The sequence below is a fragment of the Metopolophium dirhodum genome, chromosome 7 (assembly GCF_019925205.1).
Source record: "Metopolophium dirhodum isolate CAU chromosome 7, ASM1992520v1, whole genome shotgun sequence".
Classification (NCBI taxonomy): Eukaryota; Metazoa; Arthropoda; class Insecta; order Hemiptera; family Aphididae; genus Metopolophium; species Metopolophium dirhodum.
The window spans coordinates 34,792,616-34,816,354 of NC_083566.1; the positions used below are offsets into that span (position 1 = coordinate 34,792,616).

The 23,739-nt window shown below is 27.5% G+C and overlaps 1 protein-coding gene across 4 annotated transcripts; it reads left to right on the forward strand.

The window, feature by feature from the left end:
- Nucleotides 1–4,410: 4,410 nt before the first annotated feature.
- On the forward strand, nt 4,411–23,640 carry LOC132948883 (cytochrome P450 4V2-like). Of its 4 annotated transcripts, none has more exons than XM_061019565.1 (10): nt 4,411–4,486; nt 17,350–17,456; nt 17,706–17,796; nt 17,904–18,092; nt 18,249–18,318; nt 19,700–19,826; nt 19,946–20,012; nt 22,006–22,187; nt 22,264–22,432; nt 22,528–23,640. In XM_061019565.1, the coding sequence occupies exons 1-10, from the start codon at nt 4,444–4,446 to the stop codon at nt 22,713–22,715; spliced, it is 1,233 nt and encodes a 410-aa protein (XP_060875548.1). In that variant the 5' UTR covers nt 4,411–4,443; the 3' UTR covers nt 22,716–23,640. The 4 variants fall into 4 exon arrangements, with proteins under 4 accessions (XP_060875548.1, XP_060875546.1, XP_060875547.1 ...); XM_061019563.1 differs by lacking the exon at nt 4,411–4,486 and adding an exon at nt 9,309–9,617; XM_061019564.1 differs by lacking the exon at nt 4,411–4,486 and adding an exon at nt 9,309–9,617 and having other exon boundaries at nt 22,531–23,640.
- Nucleotides 23,641–23,739: the final 99 nt, after the last annotated feature.

The window sequence follows — 23,739 nt, forward strand, 5'->3', positions numbered from 1 at the left end:
ATGTGCCACTTTTAATTTAGCTATAGCCTGACCTCCATTCATCCAGTTTGACCTCTCAAATCAAACATCCTCCGAATTATATTCATGATGACCACCAACTTGGTTTTGAATGTCATCATTATGCCATCCTCCAAACCATTTAATAATTTTTACATTCATGTTTGACAGTTCTGTAGTGATTCCGCAGTTCTTAAAATTTTTAAATTTATTTCGGATGTTTTAAAAGCAAAATAGTAAACTTACCAAGTCTTTTAAGTTCCAGGCTAGGATTAAGGTGTAACAGCAGTGTAGGCTGCAGCCTACACATCCGCGGATTCAGAGACACCGTCGACGTACTATCCACGGTGTTATACACCTGAAATCTGAAATAGTAAATTAACGCCGGTATTATCGACATAATAATATTACGTTGATCGACACGGTTTGTTGAACGATCTTACAATGAATGATATAGGACAGGTACCTACAGGCTACAACATTCAAAATTCAAAAATGTATTATTTTTACTTTGATGGCTGCAATAGGTATACTCATAATCATACATTTATAAGCCAATAAATTGTATCGCCGATAAATTATATTTCCATTCACTGATACATCATATTATTACATCCATTTTCCGATACACCTGTTTGCCTATACTAGACGCGTTCGCCAAAAAAGATTCATAGGAGGATAGAAAATTATCTTGCCGCGTGGCATCAAAAACAACAGCGAAAAACGAATTTGGCTTTCAAGATTAATATTTACCAAAGCACCCAAAAATATTATACGATTTACATTTTTTTAGAAATTGGTTGATAATATATGTCATGAATTTTATATTGTTTTCATATTATTATAATAATATTTGTCGGTAATTTTGGCTGATTATATGAAATAATTATTGCTCAAGATAAATATGTCGGTACAGTGCAGCCAATTACGCCCCTGTATCTATTATCCATGCATATACTAGATACCTAGGAGATTATTTATAAAATAAAATGTCTAATTATATAATATTGTTTTTGTAAAACTGGTTCACTAAAGTCTAAAACGTGCAAATGGGTACAGCCGTGAAAATTAGTATCTATTCTATTAATATTGTGTTTCCATAATTGAAGTATTCCAATTATCGAATCAATAAGATATATATTTTAGTATTATACTAAATTATAATATTACCTATAAGGTACGGATAAAATATATGACATTTATTATTGTAATAATATTTAAAGCTACTTTAGTCTGTAACTGATTAAATGTTAATAGTTTTATGTCAGCCTTCTTATCGGTCTTTTTTTTCCTCGTTTCGAGAGCAAACTATTTGCACGTTGATTAATCTCATGCGGCATTCTATTAAGTAAATAAATATTGTAAACATTACTTATACAGATTACTGACCGAGTAGCGGCTATATTAGGTAATTATATTAGCTATATACTTATATAATATTTTATGTATTTATATAACTTATAAACGTGTATTTAAATTCAACATGATTATAGCTGAACACATATTCTTGGTGGAAGTAGGGTTAAATATTTTATAATATGATGTTAAAATTAGTTTTATCTGGTCATTTAACATTTTATGTATTATCCAAAGGTTGTTTTGTGTATTTCAATACCCCCTCCCCCATGAACGTATTTATTCAAAATATATATAATAGATATAATAGGTAATATATTACAATAATATGATTCAGATTTCTACAAAATATGTTGTCATATTAAAGGTTCCATTTCATATTATCTGATATTATTATATTATAATATGTAGATTCATGATTACAACAGAGTGTGAAAAACCTACCAAATTTTATATTTAAATATTATTAAAACACCTTCCAAGAATAAAATCCTGTCTACGTGCCTGGTATTATCAGTTACTTCAAGGCGAGTTAATAAGTTAAAATTAGCTTATTAACTAAACCTAACAGTTTGACGTTTTGAATTACCTATTTAAATGTAACTTAGCTTATTTGCCTCTATGTTACTTAAAATCAACTTATATTATTTTAGTGTTCCCAATTTTGGATTTCCCTTTTTTCCAGACAAATATTTTGGTTATTAGCAACTATAATTATAAGTTCGTAGAATATGGAAAATGTTATTAGAAAAAAAAATGAGATATTTACAAAGAATTTCGGATTTATATTTATAGATAGATAAAAACTAAACTATCATATTATTAATTATTAATAATACAGGGTAATCATTCAACGAGCTCATACAACGAGTCAACGAAATACGAATTACATTCATAATATTACCTACTAATTAGTTATTAATACCTGCAGTGATCCCATGATTTTTTCCGGGATTGGTAAATTGGGTCCCGGAAAAAAAGGTACCTAGTAGGTAAGTTGAGTCCCGGAAAAAATATATAAATTAAAATATATGTGGTTTTTATAATATCATGTTCTAAATAAATAATATATGGTATAAATGATTAAAAAATTGTGTACCGGGAAAAAAATGTCAATACGCTAAATAATATTATAGTGCGTAAAATTTTACAATATATGGTATAAATAATTAAAAAATTGTGTACCGGGAAAAAATGTTAATACGCTAAATGATAAGTACGTCAAATTTAAAAAAAAAATATTTAAAAATATTATGCTTTAGGTAAAAACTTAAATGATAAACATTTAACAAATTCTAATCGAGTTATTATATTATTAGTATATTTCATCATTTGTTCTCTTAATTATTTTAGACCTAATTGCGCCAATGATTTATAGCCGGGACCCAACTTACCTATTAGGTTTATACCCGGGACTCAACTTATCGCTTTCAAAACGAACCCAAATTATCGCGGACCCAATTTACCTAGCTCCATTTTTTCATGGGTGGGATATGGCTTATTTTAGATTCTGAGCGAAGCGATGAATTTATTGATTTTACAATGATTTGTGTTTTTTTGTACCTATGTCATCACCTTTTGGTGCAGCAAAAACGCTTTATTTTTCTTTTATTTGTGTTTTATCGGCGTGTAGGTATGAATTGTTCCGAAAAGTAAATTTCAACAATCTATCTATATACTATATGTATCTGTCTATCTATATACATGTATGATATTATCTATACTATGATTATATATCATAGCACATATAAAATTTTATTGATATTTATTGAATAATAACTATAAATTAAGTAGTAATTATTATATACTTATATACATCAATGTAAAATCAATACATTCATCGTTCCACTCAGAATCTAAAATATAAATAGAGGTACGATGGTATCCTAAGATAATTTATTTGAGAGTTGCACCAAAAACCAACATCGATTTTCTTGAAAACAGATTTTGCCTAAAAATTCCTGTTTTTCCTTAATTTTTCTTTTGTTTTTCACGGCGCTTTTGAAAACTACTGAGAAATTTTTACTTTTGACCCCCCCCAAAGTACCAACTAGATTCACTTTCTTATCAGAAAAGATACTGTTGAAGAAAATCTAAGCATTTTTACTGTCCTAAAAGGTAATGACTAATGACAGACACACAAAAAAAAAAATATGACAGAATATTTATGACGTATATATTTTATCAATTTTCCTATCTAATATTGAATAATAACTATAAGTTAAGTAGTAATTATTATATACTTTGTTTAGGGCCCGTTTTTCAATCATAGTAAAAGTCAAAATAAAATAAATTCGGAAAAATACCATGCTAGAAAATACATAATGACATAATTACCAAAAAAACAATGTATTATACATACAGCTCTTATTTATTTTAATCCATAGGCAAACCAAGATGAATTACTTCTATTGATAAATTACCAAACAAAAAATATAATAACACTTTCATTTGCTATTAATTTAAATGTTAAATATTACGTTTGATACCATATGATATGGTTAGGTATACCTAATATTACATTGAGAGAATTTATAAAATTTGGCCGCGATACTTTCCGCGGAATGACAAATGATAATTGATAACTATACATACCTTTATTATTTAGCTTACTTCCAGATAAGAAGGAAACATATGAATCATATAACAACATATGAAGCTTTTTTTGAAATTAATAATTTCGTTACCTATTTCAAAAAATGTATTTAAGGGGACGTCTCACCCGCATATGTTGTCTCCGTCTTAAAAGTGCTGAACATAGCAAGCCATAATAAAAAGCCCATGAGATTGACTAGATAATAATCTTACCTTTAAATTTTATAAGAAGGCAATTGACTCTAATTTTTTAACTAACGGAGCTACGCGTGCTCTTCTGATCGCACAATTTGCTATGTTACGCACTTGTAAGACGGAGACAACATAAATTATGCGGGTGAGGCGTCCTCTTAAGTTTTAACCCTAAAACTGTGTTTGGTGAATTTTTTCATGTTTTAAAGCCGCACCTAAAATTTGGCCATCAGCATTCAGCATTACATGTTTGTCAATTTCATTTGAGACAACCATTGGTAGATATTATAGAAAAATTCAATAATGGGGTCTAATACAGAAAACAAGAGTAAAAATTCTGAAATTGGTAAATATTTAAAAATGTTTTTTGAACTTTTTTAAAACCAGATGTCTCTAAATGACGAAAAATCTATGCTACTACACTAAAATATACACATTAATTATAATATTAAGTATGGATTATGTGTATGGTGTAATAATATTATTATTTGGATATCTATAGAAGCAGCGTGGGCTCAATGTGCTTTAAACAAATTATTGGCTAATTATTTGTGAATTTGTAATCGTAAAATTTTAATGTATTTGATTTGATAAAAACTTAATAAGCATGTTTTAAAAAAAACTATAATATAAAACAAGAGGATTTATTCATGACTATAGGTGTACAGTTTTTAATCTCTTTTTGATTGACGGTTTAACATTTTTAACCTGACTTGTTCATAAAATTCCAATTTTATTTAAATTATTTAAACGTATTTTATCTAAACATTATAATTAGGTATCTAATTAAAAATATTTTAAATCTTGTCCTTCAGCTATCGCGTAACGTTTATTTTGAATAGTGATAATGCAATAAAGCTGGTACCTATTTACATATTATACAATATAATATTATAATTTTATCCTTCCTGTGTACCTATTGCCTATATCAATTTTTTAATAATGATTACCAGGTATTATTATTACATTTAAGGGAGATATTAATTATTAACCATCAAGTGCTAATGTGAACTGTGAAGTATAAGCCTGTATATAATATTCAGTATTGTATAATATATTCAGTTAACTAATCACGATTTACGATATTACAAAATGTAGATTATTGTATTTTAAGAACAAGACCTTGAAGATAAATCAATCGAAGGGTATATGTTAATTAACAATAATAAACTTATCATTAAGAATATAACTAAGTACTATAGCACATTTTTACCACTTTGTAACAAATTATTTTATAATAATTATTGTTCCTATTTAATAGTTAGTTTACTTATTCACAGGAGTACATAATATACATGTAGTGATTATTTTGACGTTAAGTAATATACTATATAGCTAATGAGAGTATTATTTAATAAAAGAAATTTTTTTTGTACTGAGAATAATATAGAATTATAACAAATTATGACATTGGGATACATAAAAGTTAGGTTAGGGTAGGTCTTGGTATTCTTGTACTGCAGCTTCTAAACAAATATGAATTTGTAGGTATACATTTTTAATTGCTACATTAATTAAACTATATAATTGTTTGATGTTATCACTTTTTATTTACGTTAAACCAGTCTTTATTTGAAAGATTAAAACTTGATGAAGATTGGACTGGACTCTGATTTAAAAATTCTATTTTCAGAAGATTTAATTAACGTCTATATATCACACATTTTTGAGTATTTTGAAATATATTTTTCTGGCGTAATTTATAGTTAATTAAAAAAATCACCGTTCATCGCGAATTGAGTTAAGTTAGTAAAGTTAGTAACCACTCTCAAACAAAAATGATAAAATCCATCAATTTTATGAGAGACGATTATTTTTGCTGTTTAGTTTTTTTAATTATTGAAATGGTTAGATTATATTTTTCCGTTCAGTTTATTGTATGCCCACCGTTACGGGTCTACACTGCAATTAAACTAGAAATTGCCTGAATTTTTGCCCCTTTTAAATATTCTGCCCCAACAGCTCCTACAGTTATAATAACAATAAAATATAATATATCATATTTATTGTTGTTTATACTCCCGTGTGAATATTATAAAAAGGTGGACAAGTGGATTGTCGTCTGTCGTGTACCTATGTAATTGTAATGGATGCGGACAATTTGAATTAAATTATATAATTTCCAAACCCGAGCGCCTGTGTCCTTCTATATTCCCCAATACAAAAGTAACTATATGAAAAATTAGCATAATGCATAATCACCATCGCCAATGAGGGTCCCTCCTTTTTAATCTAATTACCCTTTTAGTTACTACCATAACTACCCTTTTTTTTTCTATTTTTAAGCATTATTATTGTTATAATTAATCGTATTAATGTATATTTCCTATTCTTTACTATTAGAATTCAAATGTATTACCTTTAAGCTACAATTTCGACGAGCTTACATTTTTGTCGACATTAAATATTTTCAGTTTGCTGCAGTCCGCATATTGAAGTTATTCTGAATCACTATTATCCCATTTTTCGTAATTGTTTAAAATAGATATAATATTTAGTATTATAATAGTGTTCATAATTTATTTAGAATTAATATTAACACCTTTTTTGCATATATTTTTTCATTTTTGCATATATTTGTTGAAAAGTAGGTATATTTTTGATATATTTAAAGGCATATTATATTAGCATATTTTAAAATTTTTAAATGCATATCTTAGCATATTTTGACATTTTTAAATGCGTATTTTAATGACATTTTGGTCATTAACATCCGAGCTCTACCTATAACCTATATTGTATTTAAAGGGCACCTCCCGTTAATTATTATTAATAAATAAATAAATAAATATCATATCATTGCGACATTGCATATGAAAAACGATTCTGAGCGGAGACTGTGTCAGCCGGTATCATCAGTAGGTAATACCGTCCTCAAAAAATGTGATCTGATAAATGAAATGGCTGTCTTCAAAAATTCATTCTGTAATAATGAAAAAACAACTAATTATTTTAATCTCATTCAGGAAAATTTATCCAAAAAAGTTTTTCAAAATTTCTACCAGATGGTCAAGTTGCCGATATATTGCCAATTTTTTCTGCAACATCTGAGCGTGCATTTTCTGCCATGAAGCGAATAAATACCTACTTGAGATCTATAATGGATCAAGATCGCTTTATTAATTTGTCAATACTGAGTAGGTTTATTGAAAAAGATGTAAAAATTGATCCTGGGATCATTTTAGAACAATTTACAGCCATCAATAAAATAAAAATGAACTAATAGTCTAATAACATGTTAATAACTATTTTATGATGCATATAAATATAATTAAAAGTAAATGTTGGTATTTTAATGGTGTTTAAATTTGAAGATGCGGGTGTGGGTAACCCACACGGGTTACCTTTGGTATAATATTGAGGTGGGGCTATAGCCTAAGATTTGGTGCTAGTTGCGCCACTGGCTCTACGTTGATCAGTCAGCGAGTCAGAACACGTTCGATTATATTATATTATAGCCATCCTGCTTGGCGTTGCCCGTGAGTCACGCTTGTGATTATGCGATCAGTATATTTTCTGGATTGCAGACCCCGCGAGATGCGTACTTAATTAAGAATGTTTTATTAACTCGTTGTTTATGATGTGCATGTTAAGGTTTTAATTTTTAGCGGTTTTTCGTTATTTTTTGGTAGTTTTTCTCGATGCTTTCTAAAACTACTTGGAATTTTTAATTTTGACCTCCCAAAAGTACCAACTTTAGGTTCACTTTTCTATCAGAAAAGATGCTGATCTCAAAAATCGAAGCATGCTTACCATCCAAAATTATGCTGACGGACAGAAAAAAAAACACACACACATTGTGAAACTTATACATTCCTTCACTATCCGCTCAGAATCTAAAAAGGAAATATAGATTAATAAGTAGTCATAACAACAAGAACTTTATGAAAAATTGGTTCGAAATAAAAAACGTGTATCCTTTAAAGCGATAATAAATTAGTAATTACACACACTTATGTAAATACTTAATTTATTACTCATACATTGACAAATATACATGTCATATATTTATATAAATCGTCAAAATATTACTCCTTAATACTTGCAACGCTCCAAACCAAATAGCTAAAAATTGGAACTACAACTTATCGTAAATTTACAACACAAACGTGTCAAGGAAAAAATTGTAAAATTATTGTTACTAAATTAATTAAGTTATGGATAAGTTAAGTAAATTAATTATTTGTGGGTGAGGGGCCAGGGACGTCTTCAGGTCGATTCCATGGGGAGGCGAAAAAAGTTTAGTCTTGAATACCACTTACGTGAATTACGCCTCACGACTCACGCCCCACCACCATGGACGCGCCTGGGGGGAACGTAATTGTCCCCGATTGTAATGATTTGTCTGGTGAGCCACCAAATCTAAATATTATTAGTTATTACATTTGATGCTTTGATACAAGTATACCTATTTGGCTAGGTATCTAAAATCTATATACATTGTAGCTGGTTGAATCCAAAAACTGTATATTTATGATTTTAATTTAAAAAAGATCGACGAACCAAACTGCACACAATATTTTATTGGTTCATTACCTACATATCAAAATACCATATTATACACTTGGTTGTCATAATTTTTATATTTAAATTTATATTTTCTAATTTTAATTAAATGTTTATAAATAATAAATAATGCATTTTACATTTAAAAATATATTCTTATAGAATTGAAAAATATTATATAATCATTTTTAAGTATGCAGTTTTTGGATACAACAATCTTAAAAAAGAATAGGTACAATCTTTGGATTCAACGATCGCATTTAGGCAAGTGTATAATTTTTGGAATGTATTTTGCAATTATTTCAAATATATTGATCATTTTAATGGCTTCATGGTCATGTGTATTATTGTAATTTACACATTTTCATTGATTCGCTCGTCTATGCAAAATGTGATGTTATTGTAAGCAAAATATTTTATTACCCGTTCCACGTTCGGAATATTTATGCACTAATTATCCAAATTAGTGGAGTGTGCAGTACCTATACGTCTATACGAGATACCAATATGTGCAGCGTGGTTACCGGATGGTTATATTATATTTTCCCAATGTCTGTTTCCATAATATTAATAATCCCCGCCACCAATAACACTTCCTTATAATAATTATTATTTTAAGAGACATTCGTAAACCATTTCTTCAATTACTATATAACGCTGTCAGCCTATCTATTAATTGTACGTAGCCCACCAACAGTGTTCCACCTACCAGTGGTACCTATTTGATTTGCTGTTAAAATTTTACTTTAAATCTTTATTCTTTCGTTGTTATCTTACTAACATCATGACAATTATTTTGCTACTAAGTTTATTTTTAATTTTTATAATTTTAATTTTAATATTTACAACGTGTTTCTGTGTTTGGAAATCCAAGGAACATAACCGCTTGTACGCAAAATTACCATCTATGCCACAAGGATATTTGACTGATTTAAAATTATCGCAAAGGCTATCTACACTTAAGCCCAAAGGTCGGTAACTTAAAAAATGTATTTTAATGTTTTTACAATTGAAAGCTGGTTTATCATAAGAAATTATTTGGAATTGTTTTGTATTGAAAAACATTCCTATTGATAAATTAAAAGTAGTATATCAGTGGTGTAAGATTTTTCCTGTGAGAGGTTTTAATTTAATAAAAAAGAAAATGTATGGATTTAAAACAATTTAATATTCCTTTTCTCGTTAAGCCCATGGTACCATCGTACCTCTATTTATATTTTAGATTCTGAGTGGAGCGATGAATGTACATTGATTTTACATTGATGTGGTTTTTTTTTTATTTTTGTGTTTGTCATCACCTTTTAGGACAATAAAAATGCTTAGATTTTCTTCAACAGTATCTTTTTTGATAGGAAAGTGAATCTAGTTGGTACTTTGGGGGGTCAAAAGTAAAAATTTCACAGGAGCGCCGTGAAAAACAAAAGAAAAATTAAGAAAAAACGGTAATTTTTAAGAAAAATTTGTTTTTGAGAAAATCAATTTTGGTTTTTGGTGCAACTGTAAAACAAATGACCATAGGTAAATGAAATTTTGACTTAATGTTTATATTAGCATTTTCTATACATCATAACATTTTCCAAATATTTTGACTAATTTTGAGCTGCTTACGGACATATTCAGTTTCTAGTTTTTTTAGTTTTTTTTCTATAAATATCAATATAATTTTATTTTTTTGTTAAAAAAGCTTGAAAATTGAATAGAAGGCTCCTAGTATATTGTTTCAAAGGCAGATAAAAAAAATTAAAAATCCAAGTCACAATTTTTTTTTATAAGCATTTAAAGTTCAAATATTGACAAAATACGTAAATTTCACGAAAATGTGCAAATTATTTCAAGTTAGAAATTCTTAAAAATGTTCCTATTTAAATCTAAGATTAGAAAATGTAATACAAGATTCCTCATAAGATTGCCTATCTTTATGAACAAAAAAAAATGTCTACAAGCAAATAAAATTTAATTTTTATGAGCGTTTAGAAGATTGGATATTCATTCAATTCCTCATGTAGCGATTTTGTTATTTTGTTGTAATTCAAAAACGAATAACTGTAGATACATAAAAACTTTCATACACGCATTGACGTTTTCAAATGTAATATTTTTGGCAAAAATTAATTTAATCTACTGTAGTAGTCAGTAGATACTAATGCCTTATACTAAAATAAATTATTTTAAACACATTAATATCATAAAATATACTTTGTAATATTATAGGCTAACGCGTCTTCGCTCAGAATCGTTTTTCGTATACAATAATTTTATATCATTGAATTCAAATTTAATACCAACAATTACAGCTTAAAGAGATAGATAAATCTAGAAAATCATATTTGCATTGTATGTATTATGTAATTTATGTCGATTTAATAAAAAAAAAAATTACATTGACCCACTTGTAACCTACTATACAACAGAGCGACATCCACTTACCCGCTTTTTTTAGTGTTTTTCTTTGTTTTAGTTTTTAATTTTATAAATATGTTAATACAGTTTATAAATATTGGTCTCAGACTAAAATTGATTAAAATGTCATATAATTATATTAAGTACTCATTATCAAGTATAAACTGGGTATAGTAGCCAGTAGGTTGTACTCAAAGCATTAAAATATAATATATTTTAAATAAAATCCTTTAATTGTGTGATAATTAGCTACAAATTACTTGACCCAAACCTAATAAATGGTCCGACGTATTGATTGTATTGTTTTATTATACGTACATATATATTGTATTTAATAATGTGTTCCTAATGTGTATAGCCGTGTAGTTACCGGTACCTATACTTGATTATATAGTTAGTAAATATTAATAACTGATTTCACATTTCGTTATTTCACTATAAATGTATATTGTACCTATACCTAATGCTATTTTAAACTTTAATATATTATGTTGCCAACTGAAAATTGCTGTTAATATAAAGAAAATGTTTTCAACTTTCTCTGAACTTATCCATTATAAACTCAAACGTATATATTATTACACTGAATAAAATAAGTCTTGTTAAGTCTATATTTGACAAACACACAATAAATTACCTAACACCTTTAAACTAAATGTATTTATTGTAAATATAATTCTCGCAGTTAATTATATTAAACAATATTTTTCCTATACGTATATACCGGCATACCTACATTATTTGTCGAGTTCGTTGTCTTAGTGCGCGTGATTGATCTCAGATAAGGATATATTTTTAGTAAAAAGCATCCCTATATATGCTATATTATTATGATTTCATCAGTTTGTGCAAATAAATATATTTTTAGATAAACTCAATTTATAATACATTTCACGTACATTATATATGGGTATATTGAATATATAATATATTTATATATTATATACCTACATTGAATGTTTAGGTGTCGAAAGATTGAATTATAGATGTGTAGAATATGATTAGATACTTGGTGATAGATGATTAGATTTTGAGCGATTCAATGAATTTATTATCTTACAATTATATGTTTATGTGCGTGTGTGTTTAAGAAACTACTTTTTGTTCGCATTTTTTAACCTTCAAAAGTGAGAGGGCATCTGACGGGTAGAAAAATAATCATATTGGTACTTTAGTGAGTTTTTTTATTACCTATATTTCAAAAATGAATAACTGTAGACACCTGTAATTTTCTCCAAATATTTACAATAACATTTTCTAGACGTGGTACAATTTTCAAGATATTTTGGCTCTTTTACAAGGTTCCTCATGAGTTTTTTACAGCAATTCAAAATTATATTTAATTTAATTTAGTTATATGGCAGCAACAAAGTTATGTATAGGTATGTTCTATTTTCTATAAACCAAATATACAAACGCTATTTGTTTAATTTTTTTAGAAATATTCGCCTTCAAGTTGTCTCATTTACAACAATTCGCTTCAACTACTTTTATAGAAAAATTTACTATCTTATAAAACTAAATTACAAATTACATAAAAATCAAATCCATAAATATTGAAAATAATAAGACATTTAAAAAAATAAAACGAAAAAAATATTGTTTTTTTGAATTAAGTAAATATTTTTGCTTTAGTTGAACTCTAATTTAAATGATTGATATTTTCTTGTCAACAAATATATTAAAATAAAATTTAATTTAAGAAATACATAATATTATTCATTTTTAATATGCTAAAATATTTTTAAAAAAATACAATTTCCCCGACTGATTGAATATTTTATGTTTAAATATTTACCCGACTTAAAATATCATATTACTGTCTGGCCTTACTGCATGGGTGCAACTAGGACTTAGCACACTCAATATAAAAATTAACATTTAATTAATTACATTTAAATTTTTTGTACCAGTTTTTTACAATATTGGTAATAGTAAAACTACTGATTTTATAAAATATTATTATTTATTTATCAAAAAATAAATTATCAAAATTGAAAATATATTGTTTTTCTAAGCATTTTAATATTTAATGGTCAATGGAAACGTCAAATGCGTTTATGAAATTTGGCTTATCATATTATAGGCCATAACTCGTAAGGTGTACGTACCTTATACACAAATAAATAGAATCAGAAGGTTTTTTTTAAAAATATTTTTCCTAGATTACCGACCAACAATCGTCGGTAAGAGAATACCCACACGAGCTGTCTCCGTCTTACAAACGTATACAATATGGCAAATTGTTCGTTCACAATAATGCATTTTACTCTGTAAAGTCTAAAATTAAAGTGAATTGACCTGTTATAAAATTTAAAGGTAAGATTATTATTTAGGGCATTTTGGAGGCTTTTATTGATATTTTATTAAGAGCAAGTTATGACCTTTTAGAAGTTTAAAATTTTTATATTTTAATAAAATAACCTCAACTTACTTAAAAATAATAATATCAATAAAATCCTACGAGATACCCTAGATAATATTCTTATCTTTAAATTGTATAAGAGGTAAATCACTATAGTTTTATAAATTACAGCTAGTAAAATGTGTTATTATGAACGTACAATTTGCCAAGTTGTGCGTTTGTAAGACGGAGACAACAATTAATGCCAGTTTGGCGTCCTCTTAATATTATATTGTTATAACTTATAGATTATGAATTTAAAAATTATAATACATAAATACGTCTTGTAAACAATATTACCATCTTGGTACATAATACGTATCCACCATGCACCACTGTTGTATACTTGTATTGTATTTTGTACTTGTTAGTTAGTCGGTAGGTACCTACTTGATAGTATTGTTATTTTACATTTGGCTGCTATAGATAAATATCTAATAAATATCTCACCTTCGATCATAAAACATAGCCGTAAGTTTAAAATAAATAACAAATAAAATAGAAACTTGGTTTTAACTGTTTGAAGATAATTTAGACTAATATTATTTCTTTTTACTTAACTTCAAATAACTCGCAGAATCGTTTTTCTTGTGCTTATAGGCTATAATAATTATTTAGGTATTGAATTTGAATTTAAGACATCAGTAAACCATTACCCTAGAAATGTACTCTACAGCAGAGCGAGTTTTTTTTAGTATGATTGATAAGTTTATGCAGGCGATTTACCAAGTGCAGCTTATGGAAATACTTAACATTTATTATTTTATCGATTTGTTTACCCACTTAAACACTTATACTAATTTATCCTTTACATACTACATATAAGTTAACTTTTCGTAGAACCAATAATATTGCGGGCCTTGGTCAAAATTTGAATTTATTTACCTTGATGTCAGTTATTACTTGATACAAAACTCTGTCCAGTATCATTATTAATTTTTCTATAATAGTAGGTATCCAGTTAAAATGTAATTTGGTTTCAATTCATTAATAATTTTATTTATGTAAACATTTTTGTTCCTACATGATAATTGATAAATTTTATAATATGTGTGAAGACTGAAGTGTTTATTGTACTATAGTTTTAGCGCTTTTAGTTGGTCATTAGATGTTACCACTTACCTGAGTAGTACTTTGTACATTTGTACTTATGTATATTTTAGTATATTATACATAATATACAGCGTATACCTAACGGCGATTATAGTGTTAGAAACGTAATGTACCTACAAAATATTATTATTTATACCATTATACAACTTTATTGCTTTAAAAGCAGCTACTTATATTCTGATTTAATGTGATTGTGTTACAGTCTTATTGAAGACTTTTTTACAAATGATTGATGAGAGCAGAAGATTTTGATTAAATATTACACATAAGTGTTAAAAACTAAGCGATATTAATATATTTTTTTTTTAACTTTCTCCTTTTCAGTTTAAGTTAAACCTATACTCATTTCACCAACCTAAAACCTTCAATTGTATAATAATCCTTTTAATATGCATGTAATTATTTATTTTATTATAATATTACGATCTTTAGATTCTAAAAGAAATGATTACCTGATGTTTGGTTTTAAATAATATATGATTTTAGGTTCTGAATTTAAAAAATTGAAAGTTAAAAACTATAGTTTCCCCAAAGATTTGTTTACAGTAGATAGCTTAAAAATTCCAAAAGTACATATTATTAAGCACAATTATTTTTTGTAGACATTTTAGTTGTTTTGTTGGAATTTAAAAAATATTAATCGTATCCGTATGGACTGATTGAAACTTATCGCCATTATCAAAATATTATGTCCAAGTTATTTACAACACAAACCTATTTGAATACTATTCTACGGTATTTATTGGTATTAACTTACCTATAAGTTATATACTATTGTATTAAAAAATGGTTCAACCTATTAAATATAGTGGTGGGTCGTGGGTGTAAATAATTTTGGATAGAAAATTTCTATGGTTGACTTATTTGGCTCACCGCGATAGTTCCAGTCAACACACATCGTTGTAAAGCCATAACATTCTTCGCTTTGTCTAGAATCTAAAATTACTGATGTAATGTGAGGGTCCACGGGTTATTTTAAGTTAATAGTTTTGGTAAGGGATGTAGAACCCAAGAATTTCAACTCTGGCAATTATTTTCGTAATCTTAGTACATTTTATAAATAATATGTATACATGGAGTCAGTGTTAACTCGTTAATCACGTTTGCTTCTACCGCCAAGCATAGAAAATGTTAAGAGGACGCAACACACTCATTTGTTGTCTCCGTCTTACTTTTAAGTGCGTAGCATAGCAAATGTACGCTCAGTGGTTTAAGTTTAGGTTCGTCAGTTTTAAAACTAAGAGTAAATCGATCTATTATGAAACTTAATGGCAAAAAACATTCTCTATATTATATTTGTATGAAGGGTTTTTACTATAATTCAGTTTATAAATGAGTTATGTACATTTTTAATTTACACTTTATTATACACGCAAAACTTGCTAAAAAATTGAACTAATGGAAAATTTGGATTTATTTTACTGGCATTTAAATGTATGTAGTATAATGTTTTAATTTTTTGATATTTAGATACTACCTACTTACATTATTTATTATAACTTAAAAAGGTGCTTATTAATATTTAAAATGTTATTTTACTTTGGTAGGTATTACTATTTATTATATTTTCTGAGGTACCTTAGAGAATACCTTTTTAAAATATCAACCATAGGTTTGTTATATATTTATATTATTTTAATATTGTTATCTCGATTGTTATTCACATTTAGGTAGGTATGTAAATAAATAATAATAATTTGCAATGAAAATCAATGCGATCATACAAGAATAATAATTTAATATTGACCTTGCGTACCTACTTGAATATCATATAAAATTTAGTATTTTTGTTTTGTTTAAATGATGTTATAATTTATTAATAACGTTTAATGATTACAGTCACATATTTTGAGTTTTTTATACTTCCTGTAAATAGTAAATTATAAGTTGTAACAATAGCTAGTTTGATTATTATATTAATACATATTTACACATGTACCTAACCTAACCTATTATAAGTGCAAGTAAGAAGCAATAATAGATATTAATATATTATAGATATGAATTGATGGAACACAATAACAAGCTTTAAGTACCTTTGGTTGCATATGAATAGATTCTATCTACAACGGTGGTCTAAAAAAAATGTTTTAATTTAACTTATGTGAATCTAAAAGACAAGTAAATACTAATACTATGCTACTTGATTAACACCAACAAAAATGTTGGTTGTTGTTTGAAAAAAAAGTAGCTTTTATCACTACAGGATACTCCTTATATGGTGTAAAAATCTAAGTATTTTAAAACATAATTAGTATCCTTAAGTATATACTTAAAATATTTAAAATTTAAACGAATTCATTTTTAAAAAGAAAATATTATGGTATGCATCCTTGACGAATAACCCTGTAGATACCTACTGTTTTTAATTGTTATCCTTTATATATATTTTTGAATTCTGAAATTTGATGTCTGAAAGTTTGTACAAATTAATGGATATTTTTTTTCTGGATGTTATCCAATTTCTCATGTACCAGCTAATTTAACAAATTAGTAAACATTAATGAACTAATTTATGTTTTTATTTTATCCCAATTCGATAAAACTGCCAATGAATTTGATCTTTTTTTGTTTCATTTGAAGCCGTAAATAGCTTATAAAAAAAAGAAATTGATGTCACAAGAAATTTGTGATGATAGCATTTTACGTTTGGGCTTAGGGGCGCCCCTAATAAATAAATGTTCCACCCTATGATACTGCATTACTACCTAAGATACCTTACTAATAAATCTACCCTTGAAGATTGTGTTTTTATATTTATATACAGGATTTTATTTTATTTTCAGATGTTTTGCCGTTTCTTAGTAGTATTTTAAAGGAACATGGATCATTGGTTCATATTAATTTATTGGGTCATTCATACGTATTGTTAAACGATCCAGACGATATAAAAGTACCTATTTACTATTTTATTTTTACATTTATTAACATATAAGAATTGTATCATTATTATTAAATTATTATCATATTCTTATATATTTTATTTTACTATAGGTAAACGTAAACACTAAACGTACATAAAAATCAAAATGTGTCAGATGTAACTTAAAATTCTAAGATTTAGCTTATTATTATTTATTGTAGTATAATTTATATAATATGAATCAAATAATGAGGTACCTACCTACATAAATATTTTCAGGTTTTATTATCCAGTCCACAACATATAAACAAAGGACCAGAATATGGATTGCTTAAGCCTTGGTTAAATAAAGGTCTTCTAACAAGTGGAAGTAATTAAAAAAGAAAATCTTAATACTCATAGCACTTGTATATTATCTTACTTATCCACCTATCTAATTGATATATATATTTTCTATGTAATATGTACATAAATCAGGTCAAAAATGGCAAATGAGAAGGAAAATGCTAACATATACATTTCACTTTAAAATATTGGAAACGTACATTTCTTCGTTCAATAAACATGCTCAATGCTTAACAAAAAAACTTGAAAATATGGCATATAACAACCAACGTGTGTCTATTTATACTCATATGACACTTTGTGCATTAGACCTTGTTTGTGGTGAGTTAATTGTTCATAATATTACCTAGGTAGTAGCTTCATCGTATATAGAAAATAAATGTTAAACCCGATCAACGAGCATCACATATTTATTTTTATAATATTAGTGTTGATTATAAATACCTACTAATATACTATGTAAATATTATGTTATAGACACAATAATGGGAACTGAATTGCGATCTCAAGAGGGTAAATCTCTAGAATACGTTGAAGCAATAAATACGTATGTATGGTTTTTTAAGTTGTAAATGAAAAAATTATGTTGGTAGTGTTGGTACCTACTATAGACCTGCAAGGGCCGTACATTTTCGGTAAAGGGACACTTTGTACGGTACAAATAAACCAGGAAATATATTTATTACTTTAGTGTATTATAGTGTGTAATATCTTATGTCTTATGTGCAGGCTTATACTACACATTTTAATTATTATTGTTAACTGAAACAATTAACTCGTAAAATTGGATACTCTAATACAATTTTATTGTTTCTCTATTATAATTTATAATTGTATATTTGTATTTTGTATGCTGTGCGCACGTTAAAAATTCACGAAGCCTGTACCATAGCACGAATTTATTATTATAACTATTATTATTTATGTCTGTTTACTACATGTGTTTTATAATAGCAAATATTGTGATATGTATACATTTTTTTCTACATCAAATAGTACAAACTGTCCACGGTTTGAATTCTTTCTAGGTGACCGTACAAAGTGTCCTACAGCCTAAATTTTCGGCCCGGTCCGGTCCATCAGTTTTATCCTCAAGCCCAGCCCGGCCCGGCCCAAAAAATATTGTGAAAAAAAGCCCAGGCCCAGCACAAAAATAATGCTAAGCTCATAAAAAGCCCGGTCCGGCTAAAAAACACTAAAAAAAAGCCCAGGTCTAGCCCTGCATATTTTATTTTAAGGCTTGTGCATAACATTTTGTTGAAAAAAAGCCCAATCCACTAGTCCAGTCCAGTTTTTTTGTAGGACTGGTTTAAAAATGAAAAAAATTCCACATGACATATTTTAATGATAACAATGATAACGGCGTTAATGTATTACATTTACATGTAGTTTGATGAAAACTAGCTAGATCTAACAGAAAATACTTTTAATGTTATTGTTTTATTTTGTATTGACATATTATTATGGTATATAAATAGCTTTAGTTGACCCACTAATCAAGGTATTATTATATTCATTGTGATTGTATCTATTTGTACCAAAATTGGTTCTATCATTATATTATTTATTATTTTAAATTATCATTATTTACTGTCGAAGAAAAATCCTTAAAGAGCCCGGTCCAATCCTTGATCTATTATTCGAAGTCCAGCCCGATCTGGCCCGAAAAATTGTACAAAAAAAGCTCAGGCCCGGTCCGGAATAAAATTCCAAGATTTAAAAAGCCCGGTCCAACCCTTCATTTATTATTCAAAGTCCAGCCTGGCCCGGCCCAACCCAAAATATATTACAAAAAAAAGCTCGGTCGAACCCTTTATTTTATTTTATAGGCCCGGGCCGGTCCAATGTCACTACGGTTACAGCCTAACCTAACCGATCCGACCTTTGCAGGTCTTTATTACCTACTCAATATATTTTATTTATTTCAGAGTAACTGATATTACGATTAAACGAATTTTCAAATTTTGGCTTTGGAATGAAAGTATTTTTAATCTGAGTCAAAATGGAAGAGATTTTAATAAATCTCTTAAGATTTTACATACATTTACTGAAAACGTAAGTAAAAATAAAAAATAATGTGTTTTACATTATACGTATGCAATGAATAAATTAAATAATAATTGTTAATAATAAATTATGTTTTTATATACCTACCAACATATTTTTAATTTTAGGTGATTAAAGAAAAGCGAGCTAAACTTGAATCCGTTAATTGTTTAGAAACTGAAGAATTAAGTTTTGGTAAGTTACTGATATATAGTTATTATAAGATACCTAGCTTATAAAATATAATACTAAAAACCTTACAAACTAGTATACCTACCGACCATCACCATTCAATATAGTGACGGCGTGAATACCTAGATATTTTATGAAGGGACAGCTTCTTGTAAAATTTGCGAGTGGGTACTATTTTAAATAGTCGTTTCATAGAAAAAAAGGTCACGCCGCTACTGCAGCAGTCACCTGATGGCAGATATTAAGTATAAGCTAATAAAGTAATCAAGTATAATAAAGATTAAAGATAAATGATGATATATAAAGATTAATAAGTACGTTATTAGTTAGGTACCTACTGCCTACGTTAGAATTATAAATTATAATATAAAATAATGAGGAGTACAGTACTACAGTGGCGTATTTGAGGGGGACTAGGGAGCGATAAGAGGATCCCTTTTTGGAGTTTAGTTTTGTTTTTTTTCTGTTAAGTATTTATAGGTAATTAAATTATCTGTAAATTGTAATAATAAAACTGACAAATATGCATTATAATACATAAAATCAAAAAGGGAAAAGTAGGTAACTGCTCTGCAGCTCTGCTGTACAGAAGGTGTCAATTGATTGAGTCATTGTTATGTTGTCAAATTTTATTTATTTTAATTTGTTCATAAAAAACGTCACTTCCTGATTTAATTTGTAAACGCAATTTATAAACGACCAATAGATATGTTAGATTAGTAACACCCATTTGAATGTTCGGCGTGGTTATTTGTACATTTTGATTTGTTAACACCGTTTGATATAAATTCCAGATTTCTAGAGGAAATTGTAGTAATCTTAACTTCGATTTTTCTTCCTATATTATATTCATCGAACTATTTGAGTACCTAACGGAACAATTTTGTCAGGTAATTCATCAGAAAGCAATTTTGTTGCAACAACCAGATCAGCTAGTGAATTATTTATTTAGTAACTTTTACCATGACAGAAAAATGTAATATGCAAATGTATAGAAATATTGTTTGGTGCCAAAACAGCTAAAGCCAAAACGGCCAGCGCCATAACAGCAGCGCCAAAACGTCCTAGACCACAGTGGGTAGGCCTGGACCTACCCTGATTTTGAACTCTTATAATATACCTAATATATATCTAAATAATATATATATATATATCTAATACACCCAAAATATGCATTTTTAAATAAATATTTTTAAACTAGATATAAGAAAATGTGTTTTGTGCAGTGTCTCTTTTTTTTCTAGAATTGTAAGCAAATCAATTTTCTAAATAAATATTAGGTAGTTAATATTAGTTAGTTCACTTAAAAAAAAAAAAAATGAGTAGCTACCCATATTATACAGTTTTTTTTCTTATAACCGGGCCTGTCTTGATTTATTATTCTGGACACGCTTCTGTTTAAAACACACTGTATTATTAAAAATAAATTAGATACTTTAATAGGTATCAGTATAATATTATAGAATATACTTAGTGATATATAGGTTAACAGAAAGTCTTCGCTCAGAATCGGAACAAAACGGTTTACTCACTTGCCTACCTTTTAATTTTAACAACAGAATTACAGAAATTTAAAACTATAATATGCAAAGCCTGATGAGGATATATCTAGTTTTTTCACACCTGAAAATGGTTCTAGGGAGTAGGAGGTACGCTCTAGCAATTGGTACCTAGCTAGTAGCTACACTAGTGGAAGAGATAACAGTCAACACAGAAATAGGCTGATACCCAAAATAAGATACGACACACATGTGTGAATTATGGGTTATATTTTTAAATAGGTACTACCTATAACTAAATAGTTTTCTTGTTTGATTGTTGTTATAGGTAAGTGTAAAGTTGAAGAATACATTTATTTTTTAATAGTTTAATTATAAATACAGAAATTAAGTTAATTAATTTAAATTATAGGTCCTTATTAATATTAAAAATAATACCTATTCAAGTCAAAAGTCAAAAGTGTAATATAATTTAATATCCAAGGGTTGAATTACAGGGAAAAAACGAGTAGAATCATTTCTTGATCTTTTAATTGGAATATCGAAACAAAATCCAGAAAAAATGACAGATATGGATATTAGAGAAGAAGTAGACACTTTCCTATTTGAGGGACATGACACATCGTCAACTGCCATGACAATGGCTTTCATACAATTGGGATTAAATCAAGATATCCAAGTAAATTAGTCAATACTCTACAAGCCTAGCTTAATGTATTCTTAATGGTTTAATGTGAAATTAATCTGTACTGTAGAACTCTGCAAGAGAAGAATTATATTCAATATTTGGAGATAGTGATAGAGAAGCTACTATGGCAGATCTTAAATCTATGACATATTTAGATCGAGTAATAAAGGAAACTATAAGACTATACCCAAGTGTTCCTAGTGTTACCAGAATGCTTAGACAACATCTTCACATAAGTAAGTTGTATAATAATTAATACATATTATAATTTGCTGATAACATTTTCACAATTATTATTCACTTTATTTTAATTATTTACTTTAATTTCAAGAAGAGTATGATATACCGCCACAGACAGTGGTTGTAGTAGTACCATATTTACTTCATCGCGAGGAAAAACATTTTCCAAACCCTTTGACATTTGATCCCGATAGATTTTTACCTGAAAACAGTTTCAATAGACATCCTTATGCCTTCATACCATTCAGTGCTGGTCCAAGAAATTGTATTGGTAATTAATGATATTTATATGGAATAATATTATAATATATTAATTTTTTTTATGAATTATTTTTTTTTAGGACAAAAATTTTGCCATGCATCAAATGAAAACTATAATATCGACTGTTATAAGAAAAATGAAAATTGAAACGTTAGGAAGTCAAGATGACATTAAAATAAGCGCACAACTGATTTTGCGACCAGAATCATTACCTGATATCAAACTGACTAAGATTAAATAATTTTTTTATTAGTAAAATTGTTGATGTAAATATTTATATTATAAATTATTCTATTTGTTATACAATACAAAATATTATTAGAAAACATATTCAGTACAGACAGGGTTGCGCAAGATATCCTAAAAAAGTATATAAGGTATATTTATTTTTAGTTTCTAAACAAGATACTCTAATCTTACAAATTTAAATGAATGGAGAGGATATGTGTAAAAACTATAAAGATACAATATCTTTGACATTTTTAACAAAATTTTATTAAATGTATTAAAATTCAAAATTTTTATTCAAAATTAATAATTGATGCAGTCGGCCATAGGCGAAACTAGGGGGCTACAGCCTCTTACAAAACTATTAATTTAAAATAACCCATAGGGAGGTTATATCTAAATCAATAAGGGATATTTTTTTTAGTTTTTTTTTGAGGGGGACTTAATCATAGTCAGGAGAGGCCTAAGCCCTTATTAGTTTTGTCACTGGGGCCGGCATTATACTATAACTATAATTTGATTATAGTGAGAGGGTGGGGGTGTCATAAACCTTAAAATAGACTAGTTAAAATCCAAAAATATATATATAGTTATACTTGCTTTTTAGATATTGCCCAGCCCACAGTATATGTATTTAGTTTAAAACTCAAATTGAATTATTTGTTTTTAGGTAAATTATTATTATGATTATTATAGTAAACAGAGATTAATTTAGTCTTGGAAGCTGGTTTCGTTATTTAATATTTGTATTTGTTTTATTTTTTTATTGTCATAATTTTATATTATTTAAAATATTTGTCAAGCTGTCATAAC